The sequence below is a fragment of the Aulostomus chinensis genome, chromosome 11 (genome assembly GCF_037954235.1).
Source record: "Aulostomus chinensis isolate RoL2024-O1b breed Wild chromosome 11, RoL_Achi_v1.0, whole genome shotgun sequence".
Taxonomy (NCBI): Eukaryota; Metazoa; Chordata; class Actinopteri; order Syngnathiformes; family Aulostomidae; genus Aulostomus; species Aulostomus chinensis.
The window spans coordinates 8157700-8181041 of NC_141330.1; the positions used below are offsets into that span (position 1 = coordinate 8157700).

A 23342-nucleotide genomic window follows, 5' to 3' on the forward strand; every position below is an offset into this window, starting at 1 on the left:
GTAAGGGGCTAGAGAATGCACTATGTCAGGAACGAAGGTCCTCACAAATACAGAAATGGGCTCAGGATATTCTACTGCCTATATAATATACAGAAGTGGCGTAGTTGAGTCTTTGAAGCCTTCACTTTCGATCCAATCTCACCTCCAATGTGAATGAAAGATCAACAGCTGAGAGGATGCTCAACCAAGATGTATTTAATCTGAAGACGTCTGATACAACTGGATGATAATCTGATGAGCAGTCTGTGACCCCGGTACACCAACTGCTGGCCTCTGTCACTCTGTTCTCTTCTCAGGAACATCATTCGATGAACTGGGACAACTGGTAGATTATTAAACCATCATAAATAGTGACTTTACTCCAGGAGTTGTGAAATGTCAGAGAAGCAGCTTTGTTGGCACTTGCCCTTTGATACTCGCTATTAACACCAATAAAGTATAATCAGTGCAGGCTATACTTTGTTTTAAGCTCTAGAGGCCATTCATAACATACTGGTGCTGGTCTGAATGAATCATTCAGTCGAGTACTTTGAATGCGTAATATCACATTTGAATGATCTGTAATCCTGTTGTCAGAATTAAATCATTCCTTTTCTTGATATTTCTGTTATTACAAATATGAAAGAGCAGTTTCCAGAATAATTGTCACATGAATGTAATAACTCAATATCTATAAATCATGAGTGCATGTATATGTGGATATATGTCTAAATGTATGTATGTATGTGTGTATGTATGTGGATATATGTCTACATGTATGTATATGTGTGTATATATGTATACATGTATGTATATGTGTATATATGTGTATATGTGTGGAGAGTATGTGTGAATATATGTGTATATGTATGTATGGTATATGTGTATATATGTCTACATGTGTGTATATGTATGTATAGTATGTGTGTATATATGTGTATATGTATGTATATTTGTATATGTGTGTATATATGTGTATATGTATGTATAGTATCTGTGTATATATGTGTATATGTATTATAGTATATGTGTATATATGTCTATATGTATGTATATGTGTGTATATGTATGTATAGTATGTGTGTATATATGTCTACATGTGTGAATGTATATATGTATATGTTTATATATGTATATATTTTAAAATGCACACACATACACACATACATAGATAAAATCATGATGTTGTATGATGATATATATTGATGATATGTTATATATTTCATAAATATTACCAAATATGTGTTACATCTGACAAACCGTTAACCAACTAACTTTTGCATTACGTAACATTTATTTTAGCTTTTATAATACAATCAATTACAGCAAATATGCTCATTCATTAACTGGCTGTGTTAATCATGCTGCATTTCTGTGGATCTCCTGAATAATGGCTCTATCTTGGAATAACTATTTCTGGGGAAGTAATTTGTTTTGAAAAGAATCAGAACCCTGATTTCTTTCAGCAATATAAACTGGATATTTAGAAATCAGTCACGGATAAAAGAAAAAACAAAACATTGTGACAAATTTAAATTGTTTAAAAGTGATTTATAGAATGTTAGTGCAGCATGTTGTTATGAAAGATACTTTTTCATTCATTTTGTTCTTATCGAAGGAAGAAAGTAAAGAAGAGATTGATACCAACACAGATATTACATATATAAAAACACTTTTATTGTTGAATATCTTTACTGCTACACATGATTTTGACCAAAAGATAACTCTCAATTTAGATCAAGCATCTCTGTACAGAGAGGTGGTGTAACAACAGCTGTGTCAGTAGAGGGATATATGCGGCACCGAGGGTCGGCGGGGGGGTGGTGGATGAAGGCCCCTTATCTGTCGTCTACTGCCGGGAAAGATCCTCAATGGCTTTCCGAGAGGATTCATATATACCGCTAAAAAAGCCCCTGGGAGGAGAGTAAAGACACAGTGAAGAGTGTGTATGGAAATGTTTGACACTGCACTTACATCCGGTGTGCTTGTGCTTACCTGAACTTTTCTGCAAATTCACTGTTTTTGAAGCTTTCAAAGGCGGCCGAGGTCTGGTCACTCAGGTCTCTGGTTGCATCAGTTACCTGCTGGGTAAAGCTCTGAAACTTTTCCTGGAGGGTCTGATCCTGGGCCTCTGCAAGGGGTCAGACGCTTAGGTTACAGAAAACTGTACAAAAGCTGGTGGGTCTTCACCGAGGTGGTGTAACAACAGCTTTGCTACTGACACACGACTCACCTGTGTACGCCACAAGCGCCAGCAACAAAACTGCAACTGCGAGGTAAAGTCTCATCTTGTCTGCTAGTCTGAGGATGAAGGACAGACGGGCAAAGTTCACAGCTGTATGAGAGCGGGATCAAAAGTCAGAAGTCAGCGCAACTTGAAAAAAAAGCTCCTCTGATGGCGTGATTTGATGTTAAATAGTATTAAATCACATCAAGTTCAAGGTTAAACTTTTGGGTTTACTTCTTTTGTACCTCAGCTAGTGTCACTAGCTGAGGTACAAAAGATTGTTTTATTTTTTTGTTTTCATTTTTACTTTAAGGCAATGCAAATTGAATGTCAGACGTACCTGTGTCGCGTCTCACCGGAGAAAACAATCGCGTGATAAAATGCTGGTGTGTGGTCCTCTTTATAAGCTGGCTGAGTGAAGGTGGTGCAATCAAAGGATCAGACTCAAGTCAATATGTACACGTGGAAACCTTGAGATGTCACTGCCCCCTTTATTGACCGGCCCCCATGTCTCTGCCCTCCAGAACGTTTATGTTTATCACAAGGAGACAACAACGTTATGCGCAATAGTCAAAAAAGAATTACATGTACCAGATTATGAACATTGGTTAAAAATGATCAATTTTACTTTGCAAAGAAGGAATTTAGCAAGCGTTTGAATAAATGATGGATTCAAGAGAGACGTTTGTTTCGGACTTATATTAAAATGTATATTGATTTTGAGGGAGACATTTGGGGTTCAGAGTTGAACATCGTATGAGAAATGATATGTAATATAGAATGACCTAGTTCAGCGCTGATAGCAGTTTGGAAGCTCCTTTGGACCTAAAGAGTTGGCCGAGCATGTGTCTAACAGCTGGGAGCGTTTGGTCCAGTCTAGAAATGTGATGATTGAAATGAGATGGTACACGACAGTCCTATGAATATGATGCACGTTCTTAAAATCAGATGACAATACAATCAAAGTACAACTTTAAACAGCGTAGTATCAGCTAACCTATTTTCTAAATATGGTTTGTTTGCAGGGCAGAAGTCCATAATGTGCTACTGTCAGCAAATAATTAGCGAGTAAACGGCTTTTCTTTGTTTTAGTGCCATTTTTTTCCTTAATTTCATTACCTCATTTTAAGTCTCTCTTAACCAGACGTTCCCATTTCTGGGAGGGAAATAAGCCAGACGAGCTAGCACGCAGCTGAAAAACAATACAGTTTGACGAACTGTAGTAACCCCCCTCTTTACAATAGTGATCTGATTAGGAGCCAGGAAGTCTGTGTCTGAGAAGGCTTCATCTCTGCTTAACATGTCTGTTTTCACACCAAGCAGTCTGCTGCGGGACGACCAAATGCCCAATTGTTGCTGATGCCCTGGCCTATAAAGAGCTTTTGCCAAGATGAATGAATGACAATTGAGCTAAATGAGCCTTCACATGCCTCAACACTCACACATTACCTTTCAAAGAGTTAATCTCCATCTCCTTTGTCATGGAGTGGCCGGTGGGTTTATGTATGAGCTTGTGCTTGCGTGCTTATAAGCTCCTCTTGAATAATTGTAGGAGGCATAGGGCGTGAAAGTGCACATCCTGCGTGCTCCCAATTTGGAATAACAAGCTTTCAAAAATGCTGTTTTTCTGTTTAGCCGAGGGCCCCTGTGGTGACTGAAGTTTTGTGCCAGCAGTGAAGGGGAAGGATGGCGAAAGAGCGGAGAATTTAATAGGGGGTGGAATCTCTGCAGGGGTGTTTTTGGAGGGGTTACTAGCAGTCATCTACTGTAGACTAGTTAGCACTTGCTAATACGTTTTTTTTATGTTGTTGTTGCTAGATAGTGACCAGATGGAGCAGAAGTGCTGAACTAAGCAGCATAATTGTGGTTTATCTGTTTTTGTTTTTACCTCATGATTCATCACCGTGATGATGGAGGAGTTGCCTGTTAAAAGGGGAGTTTCTTACGAAAGCGATTCCTGAAAATGAGTGGTATCAGTGGGAGCAAACACCACACAGTATGAATCATCTTTCACTCAACATGCAAGGCACTTTGACATAGAAACAGACAGTGAAGACGTTCATTCTGCACTGTGTAAAGATGTTAAATGGCTTCAGTTACTAAGAGAGGAAGCATGTAGGTGAACAATCACCTGCAGTACAGTTCAGTTGGTTTGGGAAAATTGCTTTGACAAAAAAAAAACAACAACACTCGGTAAAAAAAACAACAACACTGCCCTTGCAACCATTTATCTTTTCTGCATTGAACTTAAACTACAAAACTTAAAGTGAAAGCTATGTGTGTTAGTATTTTTCCTTTTGGTAGCGTGGAAATGTGAAGGATGACACGAAACACGGGCCTGTAGCAGCTCTGAGCTGTAAGCGCCAAGACCACAGTGATGCTCCAGTTCGATCAACAACTCCGGAAAACATCAATCGTATCACCCTGCAGCTTAACTGACCTGTATTTGTATTTATTCCTTCATTCCATGCAACTTTCAATAGGTTTCTACCGGCTCTCGAAATGAATGTGTGTGTTTCTTCATCAGGCAAATGTACTTCACATAATATTCCGAAAAGAAAACACAGCTGCATCTTTCAAGCGGACGGGTCAGGGGGAGAGGAGGAGAGAGGATGAATTGGGGACAAATGGTGTCCTCTACTGGCCTCTGCTCTACACTTCAAAGGAAAACCCTGCTGTTTGATTAGCATGACTTCTGATGCTTCTTTATTTAGTTTTAGACAATTGTGGCCTTTTTCTTACCTTCATGTTGCTGCAGATGAGTTGAAATAGAAGAATCTGACTTCCTTTAGATTGAAGGGGAACCATGTTTCTGAGTGATCTATGAGAAAATCACAATATAAAAAGCGCGTGTACACACACACACACACACACAAACACAAAGGTTTGATAGTAGATTTTAGGAAGCATGTGAAAGAGTCACCTATGACACAATGAAGGCCCTGGTCAAAACTGAGCCAGAGGTATTGCATCAAGTTCATCAATGGATCACATTTTATAAGACAGGCATTAAAAAATGTCCTTGAAAATAATACAAAGTAACTACTAAGTAAGTACTAAATCTCTATTTTGTGGTGACACAACAGGGTTTGAACTTTTCTCTGATAACTTGAAACACTTCCTCTGTTGATTTCATGTTTCCTCAGACTGATGGTGGGATCAGGGGTCTATGGTGTTCAAAATGGCCCACTCAGGTGTCCAAAATTGTTGTTGGTCAATCGAGAGCCGACCGTATGTTTGGAGTTATGAGGAGCTGCACAATGAACTGAAGTGAAACCAGACCCCTCTGATGGTGTTGCATAATGGATGAGAGTATCACTTCACTGTTTCCAGTGATGTAAGACTTTCTGACAAAACTGTTACTGTTTCTTCTTTTTTTTCCTTCTTTCGTCTGGCTGTTGCACATCAATTACTGCGATGTAAAAAAATGAGGATTTTTGTTGTTTTTGATGGAGTTTTTGCAAAAATGCAATCATATCAATCTGAAACGTGATATGATATCATGACAAACTAATTCAAATTATACCAATTATCGTCTTCTTTTTTTTAAATATACATTGAAATGTTTATTGAAATGTAGTAATTTACACGTAACTCAAACAGAGCCAGAATATGGGTGAAAAAGAATTTCACCATGAAGAAAAATTCAATCATGGGCACATAATGTTCCCAGATGCCTGCTGGGATCAAGAGAAAGGAATCTTGGGAACAAATCTTAACAAGTCCGGACTGGAAAAACAGAGGGCTGAGAGATGAGGTGGGTGAGGAGGGGTGGAGCGCATGTTCTGGTAGGTGTTTAAGCTCAGGGACAATGAAGTTAGACCTGCTGCAGGAACAATACTACGTCAGATAGGTGGGCATGTTTTCCTGGGTCAGGGGAAAGGTGGAATGAGGGTCAAGTGGGATTACAGCCTTAGATAAATGCCATTATATAATTAGTCACCCAATGCAACAACTGCTTTAGCACGAGTACTCTTCATGTTAAAGTAATACTTCTCCCGAAAAAGTGTTTTTGCTTTTCAAATACTTTGTTGAAGTACGCTGACTTCACCGGGTCCGTTGATGGGAAGAGCTCAACCGGAGTCGTCTGCTTTGACCAAATCAACACTTTATTTCACACAACAAAGCAGACACAGGTATATCTGGAGACCCCACTACATGCACCTTGAGAGTGCAGCAGAGAGTCTGAATAAGATATTAACAGAAAGTGAGTATATGCTTGGAGTCGCACCTTTTTTTGCATGCGTAATTTTACACTCATGCACATCACACTTCTTGATTGATACATCTGCACACTCAGGTCGTCTTGTCCCATTATTCTTGTCATTCAGCCTTGACAGTTGGAGTGCAACTAGCAGCCTGCACAACTTAACACAAACAATCACATCATGTACTTATACACAGTCAACTCCTGACATGGTGGTGCCATATGAACAGAACATGATCAACAGCTCATTTTCTCACACTTACAAATAGGTGTCTCAAGCTCAATTAGATGTTTTCCGCTCCTGTGTCACGTCTTTGTGACTCCGGGAAACAGGACAAGGAAGCAAACGTTATTTAGCGTGAAGCTTGCAGAGGCTAACATAACTACTAGTTATAAACCCTGAAGTACATCATGTCTTCTGTTTATCAGACCGTACCCTCGGTACACCGCTACTAGTTTGATTTAAGCTGAAAACAAACTGTGACACTTCCAGTTTGATGCAACCATGAAGAACGAGTGTTAGTTAGTTGGCTCTAATGAATGCACCAGCTGGTCTCATTCGGTGCTACAAAAGATTGCAACACCAGTAGAGGTACATTAAGGCTTGCTGCTTTTAGCTCAGACCACAGTGCTTATCAATCCGCACACTTTATATTTAAAGAACTCCTACGGTTTTCGAGTTGACGCTCTGGATTATTCTTGTGGGTCTTTGTCAGACAATGGAAACACATAACCCTTTTTTTAGGTTCTTTATTCACTCAGCAGTGTTCAGTTGCAACCACAAACATCGTACTTGAGAGCAGCATGGTGGGCATGACATGTGAATGACATACTGAAGAGCAGCTTGGTAGCATTCCACACTTTGTCACAATCGCATCAAATTGTTTTACAATCAACTTCTCAATATGAAATGCAGACAACACAGGAGAGCACTTTAGTGCTGAAGTATCACCCCACTGGATCAAGTTGTTGACACACCTTTAGACATCATTCAGTGCATTTTTTGAAATGACAGACACAGGTGTTTGGTGTATTGAGGGATAATGTGAGCTAAAGATCTCTACCTAAGAGGCTCAAACCCAGCAGTTATATTTACAACCAAACAAAATGTAGGAAACTAAATTAAAAAAAGGGGGGGGGGGCTAGAGCAGCTAATTCAGAAGTAGAGAAGTGAAGCATATTACAAATAATTGTCTCCTGCTTGTGTGTTTAAGGCTGTGGATGGTGTGGTGTGGTGTTCAGAGATGAAGGGAGACAATAAGAGGAGAAGACAACTGCACTTTCTCCTGATAATGGTCTTCCTGCATCTTTCCTCTCTCCGACTCTCTTAGCCTGAACACCAGCAACCAAAAAAATCCCATCAGTAACTCTCAACCCCTTCTCCCCTCTTCTTCAAGACATTAAGATCTCAGTGGTTTACACATCCCTCCTTAAAGAAATAGCTGACCACCAACCATCGAAACCCCTTGAAGAACCCTCAGAGTCTATCTTTATGCAGTGGTGGTATCCTTGACCTTCTCGATGATGCCCTCAAACTTCTCACGGATCTGAGAGGCAAAAGGAGAGAAAAGCTCTGTCAGCTCATCGATCTTTCCTTCCAGTTGGGTCTTCAGATCCTGGGCAGTGGCTTCCAGTTGGGTCTTAAGACCCTCAGCCTGGGTCTCAAGCTGTTGGCCCAGACCCTCAGCCTGGCTCTTCAGCATGGTAGAGATGTCGCTCAGCTTCTTGGTGGCTGTGTCACCGGCCTGCTGGACGTAGGGCTCGACCTGCTCCCTCACAGCACCCAGGTTCTGGGAAGTACGAGACTGGAGCTCACTCAGGTAGGTGGCCACAGTGCTGTGATGAAGACGAGGGAGACATTTAGATTTTGCATGAGCAAAGATTATGAAGGGTTCAAATCTGAAAGTTACCATCCAACTTACTCGCGGATCTCTTCTGTGTCCTTGTTCAGGCGCTTCCTCAGCTTGGTGACGTAGGTGCTGATGCGGGCGTGCACATCTCCGGTATTCTGCTCCATCATGGTCTTGAGCTCACCCAGATACTCAGTGCTGCGCTCCTTAGCATCCAGCATGTCCTTCTGCAGTTTGTTAGCCAGAAGCTGCAGATCTTGGGTCAGCTGGCCGGTGGAGGCATCAGTGTAGGGAGCCAGCTTGGTCTGGATGTCTTCTTTGTATGTTGTCAGCTCCGCCATGGTGTCAGTGATCAGGGTGCTGGGAGAAGAAGCACAAGACGGTCAGACGAAGGGATGAGAGATTAGAGGTAGAGGACTAACATGAACAGGGAAACAGTAAATCAAGGAACTTTCTAACTGATGAGAAGCCATCATTCAAGCATTTTCTTACTCTAGCTCTCTGGTGAGCTGAGACGCCTTGAGGTTCTCCACAACTCCATCAGCATGCTTGTTCAGCTCAGCAACATACTGCCAGAAACGATCCACTGTGTCCTCCCAGGGGGTTGGGAGGACCTCAGCCTGGCGCACAGCACGGGCACTGCAACCTGTGATGGGCAGCAGGAAAGTATTGATAAAGCACAATTTCAACAAATTGAAAAATAAGTCAAAATACAAGTGTAGTGTTTATTATGATCCCAAAATTAAAAATGCACTTACCAGTGATGACTGCCAGAGCCAGGATCAGAGCTACAGCCTTCATGGTTGTTGTAGAGACAGATACCTGTAAACCAGAGCCAAACAATGATCTATACAATGAAAAGATACTTTGGCAACTTAAGAAAAAGAAAAAGTTGGGCAACTAATGCATGGAGAAAGGAACCCTATCAGGGTGCCTGTCGAGACTAAACAGAAAATTAAAAAGCCTGCCTGTTTGGTAACAATAAACTGTATAGGAACAATCTGCCCCCATGCACGCTGCGCGGTTCAGTCACTCACCTGAGAGGTCGAGCTTCCTCCGTGCTCCCTGCTTGGTGACTGGGAGCTTTTATAGGAAGCTGGGAGGCTGCTGCTCCTGCTCGTGCCACCGGGAGGGTGCTTGCGCGCGTTCACGTGGTACGGATGATTTGTCTGGAAGGATTCCTGTTTCCTTCCACGCTGCCGCAGCGCGTCCGAAGTTCTCACCAGCTCGCGTTGTTTCAGGGTTTGATTGAGCAATCCGGCGGACAGCGCGAATAAGCGGGGTAAAAGTTGCACGACAAATCCATCTAGTTTGATTCCAAAGTAACAGATGGATCGAAAATAGTATCTCCGGCCAACATCCATCATCTGCTTCTCTAATATATGGCAAGCATTCTATTGATTGAAGTAGCAGACCGTCTTAGTTGGGTAACAAGGGGGGAAAAATGGTTTTAAGTTATTGTCCTGTCACTAAATATCTCTGGGATATTTTTTATTATTAATAATTAGCTTTAAAAAAGTAAGAAAAAAGAAAAAGGAAGCTCCAACTTGTGCAGGCTGTAATGAGACTGCATGCAGCTCTTTGGTAAATGTCATTTCATTCATCCTCTAAAGAGAAAAAACATTTTTACTTTTGTTTGATTTGTCTCAGTCAAATGAGGAATTTGCATGAAAAATGATATAAAGTTTAAGGAGTGGCATCCTTTTTCATGAATACATTATTATTATTATTCTACCGGTGAGATTTTTGCATTTGATGCTCAGGTTGTTGTTTTTTTAATTTTTTTTTTTTTACTGACATGTACTTTACCAGGCGCTTTTAAGAAAATCCTGCAAACTTCTTGGTGAGAAAACTGCAGGGTTCAGCGGTGACTTTAATGTAGCACCACGTGGTCTCATCTGAATGTAAATGCTACAGTAGCACCAGGATGTAAATTAGCCTTTCACACATGCTTTTGAGTGTAAAAGCTCTGACTGTTGACACCTCACCTGCAGACAGACACACAACCCCCAACATCCTGGGCACCCTCACCACAACATCTCGGCTCTCCTCCTTCCTGATCTGGCTGACTTGCTTCTCTGTTCCGGGTAGATCTCACTGCTGCTCTACATTTAGCAGGAAGTAGAATTATAAATGGCATGCAAGCGCCAAGAGAAAGAATTAAGGGAGCAGCATGAAAAGAGGGGCATGTAGAGGCTTTGGGCTCTAAGGAACAACAAACCCATTTGACACGAGGATAATAGGCAATGAAATAAAGAGAACATAAACTATTGTATTACATTAAAAAAAAAGGTTTTGGGAGCCTGAATGAAAAGGAGTGAATTATTTAGAAACCAGAGAGGCTCACAGCTCTCCCTCAGAAATTTCCAGGATTTTGAAATTGGCACAGAAAATGGGATGTTTGATGCAGTATGTCAATTGAGTAATGAGTACTTTTTCATAACCAAACTACTATGAGCTCTTGTGTGCACTGTGTTCTTATTTTCCCTGTACTTCCATTACTCAGAGAGGTTACTGGTACTCACCTGTTTTCAAAAACTTGACCACTCAACCTCTAATTATGCCAAGAGCCCTATAAGTGACAACTGATTGTTACAAGTGCCGACTAAAAGAAGGGAAAGGATCATGTCATGTTGTCATGTTATATAAACACACCAAATGCAGCAGTTACAGATGCAGTGAGGGCCTGGTCACGTATTGTTTACTAGCATTATGAACAGCAAAACTTAACTGGGATTTTTAACATTTTTATCAGGTTCAGCCGTGATTGAATCACTGCCCATGTGTAATGACTTTTGCCCTTTAGAACTTGGCCCCGTCAACGCAACAGATATTTCTGTCATGTAATTTTCACAGAAACACAACTTTACACAGGAACAAAGTTTAAATGTGTTGGCTTGGTCAGGTAATTAGTTCTCATGATAACATTTGCTTTCGATAACCTGAAGAGGCCAGCTAGCTCTTCAGTGAGCCGTTCAGTCGACATCTATCTTGTGATGAATGGAGGCTGTCATTTCATTAAATCGTAACCAATCTACATACAATGGAATTGAATTAGCTATTTTCAAAATTTGCAGATAAAAATCAGTAGTTTTGGGATCTAAATTTCTGTCGTATATGCAAACGTATCACAATAATTAATCATTTATTTGCTGGCACCTTCAGATTATAGGAAGAATGTTGTTTCTGGTGTGCTGTAATGTTGAAAGATCATCAATCTGCACAGTGACTTATAGCTTGTCCGGTGTGGAAAATGATAAACATGGAGCAAATACATATATTTTTTTTAATTTAAACTTTTGAACCACACCATTGGAAAAGAAACCTTGCACAAAGTCATCGTGCAAATGAACAGAAAGTGCTGAAGGAAGGAAGATAGAGTTCATCAAGAAAAGCCATGAGGTAATACAATAAAACATCTGACAAAGCCTTCAAAACTTCCTTGTTTTCTAAAATGTGCACAGGGCCATCTGAACGAAAGTAACCCTGATGATCTTTGTTTTGAAGGATATGGTTTTGGATGAGCTCACTCCTCTAAGTCAGCAGGGTTACTGCAGTTAACATCTGTGGGTAAAAAGCTGTTCAACTAGATGTTTAAGTATTTTTTTCCCCTAGTATACGTCTCATCGTCTGCTTCTGAGTCAGAGCGGAATCAGCTGAGATCTGTTGACAGAGCCAACTGTCTGAGCAAGGCTGCGCTGGCATGAGGCTGTTTGCAATAAAGGGGACAGAAGTGGGATGAATGCAGCAGCCATGAGTGTCCATCAACTAAAGTAACCTTGAGTCACAGGACTGTGATTCACATTCAATAAGAGTTTACATTTTAAAGGAACACACCAACTTTTTTGGGAAATGTGTTTATTGTTAATCATTCAGTGCCAGACATACAGATAGAAACCTCTCTCCTCTGCTCCAAACCCCCACTGGACGACTGACTGCTAGTCAGTCTTCGATCAACAGAAGGACAGAACAAGTAGAACAGCGACTCTGAACAAGCCAACAAGCTTAGTTACAATCTATCTGAACCACATATTCTCAGTATTATGAATCAGATGAAGTAACAGCATCTCATAATTTTCAAGGTTTCACGGCGTATGTGAAGCGCAACCCTTGTTTTGTTACCGGTGGCAAGACTGCTTTGGAGAAATATGTATCGAACATGTATTTTTGAGATGTTTGTGCCATGGCAAGCGTTCATTGCAGCTAAGCTAAGTAGCAGTCAGCTGTCTGGGTTTGGAGCTACATAACAGCATATTATCCAAAAAGTTCCTTTTAGAGATACAGACCCTTTTATTAGGACGTTTTTGAAGATGAATACAAAGATCAGGTGGACACAGTGCTTTTTATGATTAGCTCAGCGGAAAGACAGGAAATAGTTGGAAACAGTTTACACAGCCTTGTACATAGATCGCTGTTATTGATATCTCCGGTGATTGATATCTCTGGCCTTGATATCAAGGTAATGTGATCATCCGTGTGCTTGTTGGTTTGTTTGTTAGGATAACCTAAAAGTAACTATCAGAAAGATTTTATATCTGATGGAATGATGGGTTGTATGACGTAGTAAAGTAATACGCGATCAACCTTGGAGATGATCTGAATCAAATTGTGAATCCTGAAGACTGTCTGAGGCCATTGGAAGAAGGTGTCACAGGAAGTCATTATCCAAAAGAGGAATGACTGTTGTGTGGCACTGTGGTGCAGTGGTCAGCACTGTCGCCTCACAGCAAGAAGGTTCCGGGTTCAAGTCCCGGCTCCATCACAGGATCTTTCTGTGTGGAGTCTGCATGTTCTCCCTGTGTGGGTTCTCTCTGGTACTCCAGCTTCCTCCCACAGTCCAAAGACATCAAGAGGGGACGAGGCTGATTGATACTCTAAATTTAACGTAGGTGTGACTGTGAGTGTGAATGGTTGTCTGTCTCTATGTGTTGGCCCTGTGATGGACTGGTGAACTGTCCAGGCTGAACCTCGCCTCTGGCCTGAGGGCAGCTGGGATAGGCTCCAGCTCCCCCAACCCTTAACAGGATAAGCGGGAGAAAATGAAAGGATGTTCATATTCTGGAGAGCCTCCCGGGCCGTTTCCCCTCTTTTATTTTCCTTTTTCTGCTGATTCCATTTTTTACGGTCTATGTAAAGTAGTATTAGTGACATGAATTTTATGACAGTAAGTAGTTAAATGCAGTCCTCCTGTTGATAAAAGAAGTGTGTTCTTACTATATAATAACTGAATAGTTTATTATAAGTAAAGGAAATTAGAAATGTACTCCTCAACATCAATGTGGTAAGTTTGAATTTTAAAAAATACAGATTCAGAGTATAACAGGAGGTACCTTTACATCCACCCCTCAGCCAGCCATAATAAGAAAACAGATTTGTGTGTGTGTGTGTGTGTGTGTGAGAGAGAGAGAGAGAGGGGGTTAATGAGCCCGTAGCTGGGGGCAGAACAGAAGAATGTTGTTTGCCACTGGGTAACACAGTGTGGGTGCAATCTGGCAGCAGGGATGGAGGCAAAAAAAGAAAAGGTTAAAAAAAAAAAAACACAGTGGAAGCAGGATGTGTTTATGAACTTCCAGACCTGCAGAGACAAAACTGAACAAGCCCTGTACAGTAGATACCCACAGCTGAATCGCATGAGGCATGGCGGGGGTGGGAGATTAGATTTTGCAATAAGATCTCGAACAAACAAACCCTGAAGGCAGACATGTTTCTCTCTGGTTTTGGTGTGTGGGGTTCATATAGAAGGTTTCTCGCCAGCAGGTTTCTATGAAATGTCTTTTCGTATGAATTCACTTTCTATGTGTATTTCTTCTGTACAGCCACTAGATGACACCCAAGAGTGACAACTCATGTCTAACATGACATTTTCATGTACATCCATCCATTTTCTTCCGCTTATTCCTGTTAAGGGTCGCGGGGGGGGGGGGGGGGGGGCTGGAGCCTATCCTAGTGGCTACGGGCGTGAGGCGGGGTTCACTCTGGACAGGTCACCAGTCCATCGCAGGGCCAACACACATAGACAGACAACCATTCACGCTCACAGCCACACCTACAGTCAATTCAGAGTATCAATCAGCCTCATTCCCTCTTGATGTCTTTGGACTGTGGGAGGAAGCTGGAGTACCAGAGAGAACCCACACAGGAACAGGGAGAACATGGAGACTCACACAGAAAGATCCTGTGCCTGAGCCAGGAACCCGTAACCTTCTTGCTGTGAGGCGACAGTCCGCACCACCGAGTGAATGTATTCCAAATGATGCTAATAGTCATTCCAGTGCATCTTTAAATTGGTTTATTGTGTTTGTTTCATTGTGTGTGTGTGCGTGTGTGTGTGTGTATATATAGATATATAGATATATATATACACACACACACCCATATATATATTTATATTGTTATATCTTTTAGGCATTTAGGCATGTGACAAATAAAAAAATTGAATCTTGAATCTTTTTTGTACTTTTTAATATTTATTGGATTGCATGCACCAACAGCTCCACAACAAATTCCTCGAAAGTGTAAAATCGTACTTGGCAATAAAGCTTTTTCCGATTCTGATTCTGATGTCAGCATTCTTAGTGTTGTATGAGACAAAATAATTGTACTTGTAACAGTTGTAGATATGTGATTACGAATAACTTACATTTTAGAGCTGCAGGTTTACAGTTCAGCTTCGATGGTGTGAATAACAACTTTGGAAGCAGTGTTTCTGCTTTCTGTTACCACAGTTAGATGGTTGTGTACACACCAGTCCGTCATCTTTAACCTCAGAATTACCTAGATTATAATATCACTGTGACTTTGTCTAAAGGGACAGTATCAAAAACTCAGATTTTAATTTGCATTAGCTTTATTTACATAATATTGGATGAAAACACAGCATGTGGTTGCAGACGAGCACTGAATATTTAAATTGGAAATATATCTACAGACATATTAAACATGATAAAATGTTGTGCTTGTTTCCCATGGAGAATTTTGTTCCTGTAAATTCAGTTTTTTTGTGTATGTGCGGATTTAGGCTCTGATAAAGGACTCGTAGAGGGAGGTGAGCTGAGCCTGGAAGTCCTGGGCGTAAGGGTCCAGCCTGTCTCTCAGCTCACCAACATAGGGGGCGGCCAGCTCCCTCACTTGCTGGGCTCCTCTCGCCAGGTCACCCTGGACTTTCTCAGCCATGGGAACCACACTATCCTTGAAGTCCTGCAGGTGCTTGTCCATCTTCAGCCTCAGGTCATCTGTGTAGGGCTCCAGCCGAGTCTGAAGGTCATGCACGCTCTGCTCCAGGCTGGTCTTCAGCTCCTCACTCTTCTGCAACACGGTGGCCCTCAGGGTTTCTGAGTCCAGAGAGCCTGTGTAAGGGGCCAGCTCTTGTTTGAGCTGCTCCACTCTCTCCTGGATCTGGGCCTTCATGTCTTCTGTGTAAGGCTCCAGCTTCTCCCTGACAGAGCTCAGTTCCTGGGTCACACGGTCTCTCAGCAGATCGGCCTCTGTGGTGAGCTTGGTGATCATGTCCTGAGCTGTAGGGTGAAGCTGCTCCTGCAGGGTGACGGCGTACTTGCTGGCCAATTCAGAGCTTTCTGTCAGACGGGCACTGGAGAAGAGAGTGAGGAAAAGTTTACTCCTCACTTCATTTTTCACTTGAGAAGATTTGCATGTGTGACACCAAGAGTCACTTAGCCAAGATGATATACCTGACATCCTGTCCAAACTGAGACTTCTTGATCATCTGGAGGGTGTCATCTGCTGTCTGAGTTGCCTTGGCAACATAATCCCAGAATGCATCAGTCAGCACCTCCAGCTGTGGTTTAGGTGCATCAGCATAGAAGAGGTTGGCTTGACAGCCTGTTGGATGGAAATGATGATGTCACCATTTACCATTTGAATTATTTTCATACTCCAAATTTCACACAAGAATATGATTGAGCCATCATACTCACCGCTGAAAGCAGCAAGGATGAGCACAGCAAGGACCTTCATGGCTATCAAAGACACACAGCTGGTTAGCACATTCACCAAGCAGTATCTCTGAAGTCAAAGCTCCTCTTACTTGTCCGTCTTACCTGTGAGTTTGTGAGTGTCGCCCAATTTGCTCTGCTCGTGCTCAAGTGAGGTTGAGCAGCTTATATAGCCAGCGAGGCAGTAATGATCCCAAAGTCCAGGTGCTTGTGCCTTGCTGTCAACTTGCCTCACCCTGCTATTGACATCTAGTGCCAGAGCTTGCGGTGCACATTCACCCTTCCAAACACACCAACAACATAACCCAATTTCAATGTCATTCCTCTCTGATCATCTGCCAGATTCTTTTTGGGATTATTATTTTAGTTGAATAGTTTTGTGGCCTCGCTTCATAGATTAAACAAAATATTTGTGTACTTCATCAGTGTTAGAGGGAGGCAGAACCCAGATGTTTCAACTTAAATGAACCTTGTCCTCATAAGTCTGCCAATAATGACTTCCAAACAGATAACCCTCTGACGAGGCAGACACGAACTCTCCCTTTGATTTCTCAGTTGTCCAACTTTGATTAGTTATCAGTTTAGTGTTTCATTCTGTCTGGTATTACATTCTGACAGCCAATGAAACCTATTGTTTATGTGTCATGCCAATGTGCAATGGTCTCTATGTGTCATTATGGACAAAGGTTAGCAGCCATTGCAGCTTTGGAAGTATAAGATGATTATTTCATACCAAGCGCATTTTAGAAACCTGCATTACTGAGCAGCATTTTAAAATAATTGGCTTTCTTTCTTTCTTTTTTTTTTAACCTTTACCCTCACAGATTTGTCTCTTTCTAAGACCTGAAACTGGACCCATAAATCTCTCAAGACTATATATTTTTCATTTTCTGCAGTATCACCCTCGTCATAATCTTTTCTGTGAATCCCTGCCATATACTGGTTTGTGTCTTTGTGTCTGAGTATGCGTGTCTATTTGCACACAAAGTAAGTGATCATAAAAAAAAAAACAAGGCAGGTACAAAGAGAGGCATCTCTCAACTCGTTTACCATTTAAAAATTTCCAAAATCAGCTTTTTTTGTCTGGATTAACTCAGCATCCGTCATAATTTATATTACAGAGGCCTGAAATATATGTGTATGGAAGTATACTTCTAATTTGATAGCCAGCTGTAAAAATAATGTAAAGAGGCAACATTTACCACAAGAGAACGTCGCGTTTACTATTTAATTCACATTGCTTGACCCCAGTACAAAGTCCACTAATTTAAGCACCCTGAGGTTATCTACAGTTATCTAGGACTGCTGGTGCTGGACTAGATGGACAGATAACCCCTGCATCCTTCATGTTTTCTCGTCTCAAACTGTGACGTTGGATTAACTGATTATAAAAAATATTCCCGGGATAGAAAGATCATTTGTGAATATCCCTAAAAGACACATAAACTCAGAGTACATCGAAGATTGTGTCTGTGTTATAGCGTCATCAGTCATGTGGTAGAGGCCAGAAACCGGAAGAGAACCTTTGTGACAGCATGGCAGGGACTCCTGGACTTTGGCTCTTGACTACCACTGGTAACTCTCTTCAGTATATATACACACGAAACGCTAGCTGGACACACTCACAAGCGCTGAGGGATACACAAGCTAACGGCAGGCAAGAATTTTACTACATTTCGAAACATGAATTGAAGATAGTTGCACGTAAAAGTAAACAACTGACATTGTTGATGCAGCTTGAACATTAAATTGTATTTTTTTTTCAGGAAGTAGCAGTCATGAAGGTGTTTGTGGTACTAGCTGTTTCACTGTTGTCGGGTAAGCTGAAAACTCTTTTTAAAAATATTATATTCCATCTGACAAAGTTAGCATGTGCACTTATTCATTTATTAAACTATTTAAAATAATGCAATAGAGGAAACTACTGAAGATGTGCTTTACGCTCATACTGTTCTCTTCTCCAACCAACAGGCTGTCATGCCAACCTCTTCTATGCTGATGCACCCAAGCCACAGCTTGAAGTGCTGACTGATGCATTCTGGGATTACATTGCCAAGGCAACTCAAACAGCAGATGAAACCCTCCAGATGATCAGGAAATCACAGTTTGGAGAGGAAGTGAAGTAAGTGGTCACATAAAGTGCCAGAGGTCACATGGTGAATAGGAAATGAATTGTATTGCACAAACCTCTGGTGAACTGATTGTATTTGTCTGTCTTCTAGTGCACGTCTAGCAGAAAGTGCTGACTTAGCCAGCAAGTACGCCATCACCCTGCAGGAGCGACTTCCCCCTGCAGCCCAGGACCTGATGACCAAGATCAGTGCAGAGGCTGACATCCTGAGAAATATGCTGACCCAGGAACTGAGCTCTGTTAGGGAGAAGTTGGAACCCTACACTGAGGACATGAAGGCCCAGATCCAGCACAGAGTAGATCAGCTTAAACAGGAGCTGGCCCCTTATGCAGACTCTCTGGACTCAGAGTCTTTGAAGACCATCCTGATGCAGAGGAGCGAGGAGCTGAAGACCGGCCTGGAGAACAGTGTGAAAGAGCTTCAGACCCAGTTGGGCCCCTATACTGATGACCTGAGGCAGAAAGTGGATCGGCACCTGCAGAACTTCCAGGATAGTGTGGCTCCTATGACAGAGAAGGTCCACATTGAGCTGACTCAGAGAGCCGGTCTAGTGAAACAAATTGTGGCACCATATGCAGAAGACCTGAAGGAGAAGCTAGACCCCTACGCCCAGGACCTCCAGGCCCAGCTCATGTCCCTCTACCAGTCCTTTGTCAGTGCACAATAAGTCGACCTACTCCATCATTTACTGAGAGACTGGCCTTGTTTGATCTGCCTTTGTTCAAAACATGATATAATTTAAATATATGAATTGTGCTGTAAATCCAATTATTACTACAATTTAATATTTATTGCTGAGTGCAAAGATTGCAAAGCAAACCTCTGCACTTGTCCAGCATGTATATACATATAGTTTTTACTGTGTCGTAAGTTAAAAGCTGTTTTTTTTGTAAATTCTGTAAGTTATCAAAATAAAGAAAATAATCAAAACTGTCAGGTGTGTATTGTTTTCAACTTAACTCTGGATCGATAACGTGACTGTAACAAACAACCCTAAAAAACAGTTAATAGTGGGACATGTGCTGTTTTTTCCCGGCAGGCAACTATGATGTCGACTTCATTCCTCTTGTCTTAACATGTCCTGGCTCATGTGACAGTTTTGTTACTGGTCTCAGCATTAGTAGATTGTTATTCTTCCTCTTGTACTTGTCAATGCACGTCATGAAACTGCACCTCAGTGGTGTGAACACTCAGATTAAGAAATCTCTGAAAGAAAAGTGGATGACCAACATGATGTGAGAGAGAATTAAAAGGTGTTTCTGTGTGCGATTCTAGTTTGCCCCTGTTGAGAACGGCCCTACTGAACCTATTATTGTTGTGAATATACAACACTGAGCCTTATGCTCCTTTTTACAGGTGCCAGCATCCAACGTGGAGGGGCAAAGTCCAATCGCAATATTGCATGAACACTTGTGCACATTACAACAGGCACAACACAAATTCTTTCCTCACCTACTTCAATTCAAAATGAAATGCAATGAAATACTTGATCTATTGTAGAATGTTTGTGTGTTTTATGTGAACAAAGAATGATTTCATATGATTTTGACTCATTTGCCCTTGGGCCAGAGACAGTACCCCCCCACCCCACCCCCAAAAAATGTTGTCCTTATCAACAGCCCTTTCAAATTCATCATAAATACATCGTCTACACACATAATGACTTCATTTTAATGCTCCTACAACACGATGCAACTTGTCAAACTACACTAAAGCTCAGCCAGACTTGAGAAGTGGAGAACTGATCTAACATTTTGTCACTGCAGCCTGTTTCCACCCCCCAATTAGCACGTGTGTGGGAGCCCCCACTGATGATTCACACTGCTTTATCAGTCAAACCGGCCTGAAGGCATTGTGGCTTTAATCCCAATGGCCACTTTTAAATACGGGGGCTAAACGGGTGCCATTCAACTGTCTGAGACAGACAAGGGACTTGTTTTTAACTCCTGATTTTCTTTGAACATGAGGCATCTTGTTGGGACCGAACCAGAGATTTAGTCATGTTTTCTTGTAGATTAGCGGCTGTTACTGGACGACTGCTGTCTGGTTTGATAAGCAGATTAGTACCTGTGGAGACTGGAGATAGGAATCTGATGTTGATGGGTCCTTGTAAATCTGCTCAGGCTGCTATGTTGTCACCACGTTGTGCCCTGTGGCTCTGGTCTGATTTCAGAACAGGATGGTTACTGTATGGGGAGATTTAGCGTGAGACAGAGTAATGTGGACGCCTTGAAATACAATGTAATCTACAAGCTCTGAAACTGTGAAGCTGGTGTTTAACAATTGTCTGAACAGTTCTTAAGATTCACAAAGGAAGTAATTGTTGGAAAGCTTTTGTATTGGACTGTTGAATAACGTGAAAATTAATGGGATGTAAAAATAAACCAAGGCACTTATTAAATGATCAAAACATAAACTGCAATTTTTCCTTTATGTGTTAATGTAATTTGACAGTAGTGTTCATTTTGGTACCATCCCTGTGTTTGCTGAGCCATTACAAAAGGCTACACTGCCACCCAGTGGTCAGCAACGGAGCAATATCAGGGCTTCAGTGTCAATCAAAATTTTAGTTGTGTATCTATTGCATGAGGTGTGGTTGAGAATGCAGAAGTCCACGATGAACAATATTGTCTTTGCTGGAAGATCTCTCAATATTAGTAAATCTTGAAACGTAGTTACAAGAAATACAGAGGAAGATAGATCCAATTACTTAAATTTTGGTTGTTATTCTGTCTCTTGGTGTCAAATTAGAGTTTGTGACTGAAAAGAAGAGCTTCATTTTAAGCTCAATAGAAAATGTTTCTTTACATTCCCATTTAGGATTCACTCAATCAGCTTAGCTAATGCATCACTTTTGACTAGAAGAAACCTTTCTGTTGATCCAGTGCGCTGGTTTTAAATCAGGCACCATTTATTTGTTGTTATATATTGTTGTATTTACCTCTTTGTCAGGTAAGAGTGTGTAGCATACAGTCATTTTATTCTGAAGTGACAACTACACATAGAGTTGTGAGACTGACATGGTCATTCGCTCTTACTATAAAAGACACCACAGGCTGAGAGGTAACTCTAATAGAGGAACTGCAGACGCATATGCTGAAAAAAATTCCGCAGATGAAGATCGAGGATGTATGCAGACAAAATGCGTTACGAAAGCAGTCTCACATACTTCTCTGACAGGAGGGACGATAGAATTCTTATCATTACTTGAAGTCACAAATCACAATGCCAGAGACTGTCATTGAAGAGAAGGGGAAAAGGATTGCGTGAGATTAATGGTGTTGCAACAAATGCGCACGCTTGATAAAGTGGCATCTCAAAGCGATGAAAGGACTTGAAAATGCTTGAATTATAACGTAGAATTCTGATGTGTGATGGATTATGGGAGACCTGCCCACCACGTTGACAATGTCACATTACACAACAGAAGGAGAACGGAGAGATGCATTAATAAATTCAAGAAAAGGTTGTTTGAGAGGAAAATGCAATGAGCATGAGATTTTCCATTTTGATTTATTAAAGTACGATTAATTCAACTTTTTTCAAAAGAGATTCATGGAAAGAGATCTTTAGGTTTGCTTGTGAAGATTTGATGAACACTTAAATACAGATTTCTATTGAAAAGGGTTTTTTTTCTTGGCAGCCAATTTATTCGCCTTACGGGACTGCAAAATGTACAACCTGAGTGATCTTTTTATTTTTTGAACGGATGGAATATAACTATTATAAATAATAATAAAAAAAAAACCTTCCAATATAGTTTTTTGAATTCCTTGTGGTCCAATTGAATTGCAGTCTCAAAATAGGCATTTTAATGCCAAGTATAAAGGGGATTTTTGTCTACCTGCAGATTAACAGAAATGTTGTGACAGTGCTGAACGAGTTGGTTGAGATTACCAAGTCTCGAAAACAAGCCCTACCCACCAACCTCGAGGTTCCCAGGGCTGCAATTTTACCCGTGAAACCAAAGACAACTGGAATGACTCAGTGTGTTTTATAAACTAGTTCCTGTGTTACTTTCTAATCTTTGGGCACATAAATGTTCACAACTGATGATTTAGAATAAGACTATTATGTATGTAATTCTTAATCGTCCATGGAGGACACATCTGATGTAATTACCACTGTACATGTACTGCACCTTCCAAAATAAAGCGGCCCTGAAACATCATCACTTCACATGTTTTGTCAAAAACTGATTCTTGAGTGATTTCTACCCTCACCAATTTGACACGGTGAAGTACTGGTCAACTACCAGGCTAATGCCCAAGTAACACAAATTAGTCATCGAACAACATCAAAATATATCCCATGCACAGTCCCAATTTATTTACCATGGATGAGTAAAATTGGTGTTAAATGTGTACATTACTACATTACTTGGAGTCACGGATCTCAACGCCAGAGAATCTTAGTGAGAAGAAGAAAAAAACAGCTTGTGAGAACAATGGTGTTGCAGCAGATGCGCACACTTGATAAAGGCTATCTCAAGGTGCTGAAAGGTCTTGAGGACGCTTGAATTGTAGGGTAGACTTTTGATGTGTGATGGATAAAGGGAGACCTGCCCACAACATGTTGACACTGTCACATTACACAACAGAAGGAGTATTTAAACAAGACCTGGAAAAACTCGTCCATGCATTTATTCTTAGTAGGCTAGATTATTGTAACGGTGTCTTTACAGGTCTCAGTAAAAAAATCAATCAAGCACCTGCAGCTCATCCAGAATGCTGCTGCCAGAGTCCTGACCAACACTAAGAAAATGGACCACATGACACCTGTCCTTAAATCACTGCACCGGCTCCCTGTGTGTCAAAGGATTGAGTTCAAAATCCTGTTACTGGTCTATAAGTCACCGAATGGGCTTGGGCCTAAATACATGTTAGAGCTGCTGACTGGGTATGAAGCATCCAGACCCCTCAGGTCATCAGGGACGGGTCTACTCAGTGTCCCCAGGGTCAGAACCCAACAGGGTGAAGCTGCTTTCAGCTTCTG

The 23342-nt window shown here is 41.3% G+C and overlaps 4 protein-coding genes across 5 annotated transcripts; 1 reads left to right on the plus strand and 3 right to left on the minus strand.

The window, feature by feature from the left end:
• Nucleotides 1-1634: 1634 nt before the first annotated feature.
• Nucleotides 1635-2640, minus strand: apoc1 (apolipoprotein C-I). Of its 2 annotated transcripts, none has more exons than XM_086217129.1 (4): nt 2547-2640; nt 2213-2280; nt 1975-2110; nt 1635-1892 (listed from the first exon to the last, which is right to left on the minus strand). In XM_086217129.1, the coding sequence occupies exons 2-4, from the start codon at nt 2265-2267 to the stop codon at nt 1829-1831; spliced, it is 255 nt and encodes an 84-aa protein (XP_086073255.1). In that variant the 5' UTR covers nt 2268-2280; nt 2547-2640; the 3' UTR covers nt 1635-1828. The 2 variants fall into 2 exon arrangements, with proteins under 2 accessions (XP_086073255.1, XP_086073254.1); XM_086217128.1 differs by having other exon boundaries at nt 2213-2314; nt 2547-2605.
• A 4507-nt stretch (nt 2641-7147) lies between these two features.
• apoeb (apolipoprotein Eb) lies at nt 7148-9392 on the minus strand. Its single transcript, XM_086218072.1, has 5 exons — nt 9301-9392; nt 9022-9085; nt 8756-8909; nt 8336-8623; nt 7148-8249 (listed from the first exon to the last, which is right to left on the minus strand). Exons 2-5 carry the CDS (start codon nt 9062-9064, stop codon nt 7904-7906), a joined length of 831 nt encoding a protein of 276 aa, XP_086074198.1. The 5' UTR covers nt 9065-9085; nt 9301-9392; the 3' UTR covers nt 7148-7903.
• Nucleotides 9393-15092: 5700 nt separating this feature from the next.
• On the minus strand, nt 15093-16445 carry LOC147253075 (uncharacterized). Its single transcript, XM_086218074.1, has 4 exons — nt 16321-16445; nt 16198-16239; nt 15952-16102; nt 15093-15851 (listed from the first exon to the last, which is right to left on the minus strand). Exons 2-4 carry the CDS (start codon nt 16235-16237, stop codon nt 15278-15280), a joined length of 765 nt encoding a protein of 254 aa, XP_086074200.1. The 5' UTR covers nt 16238-16239; nt 16321-16445; the 3' UTR covers nt 15093-15277.
• A 1349-nt stretch (nt 16446-17794) lies between these two features.
• Nucleotides 17795-19261, plus strand: LOC147253076 (uncharacterized). Its single transcript, XM_086218073.1, has 4 exons — nt 17795-17872; nt 17982-18033; nt 18187-18337; nt 18438-19261. The coding sequence occupies exons 2-4, from the start codon at nt 17994-17996 to the stop codon at nt 19012-19014; spliced, it is 768 nt and encodes a 255-aa protein (XP_086074199.1). The 5' UTR covers nt 17795-17872; nt 17982-17993; the 3' UTR covers nt 19015-19261.
• The last annotated feature ends 4081 nt before the right edge of the window (nt 19262-23342 follow it).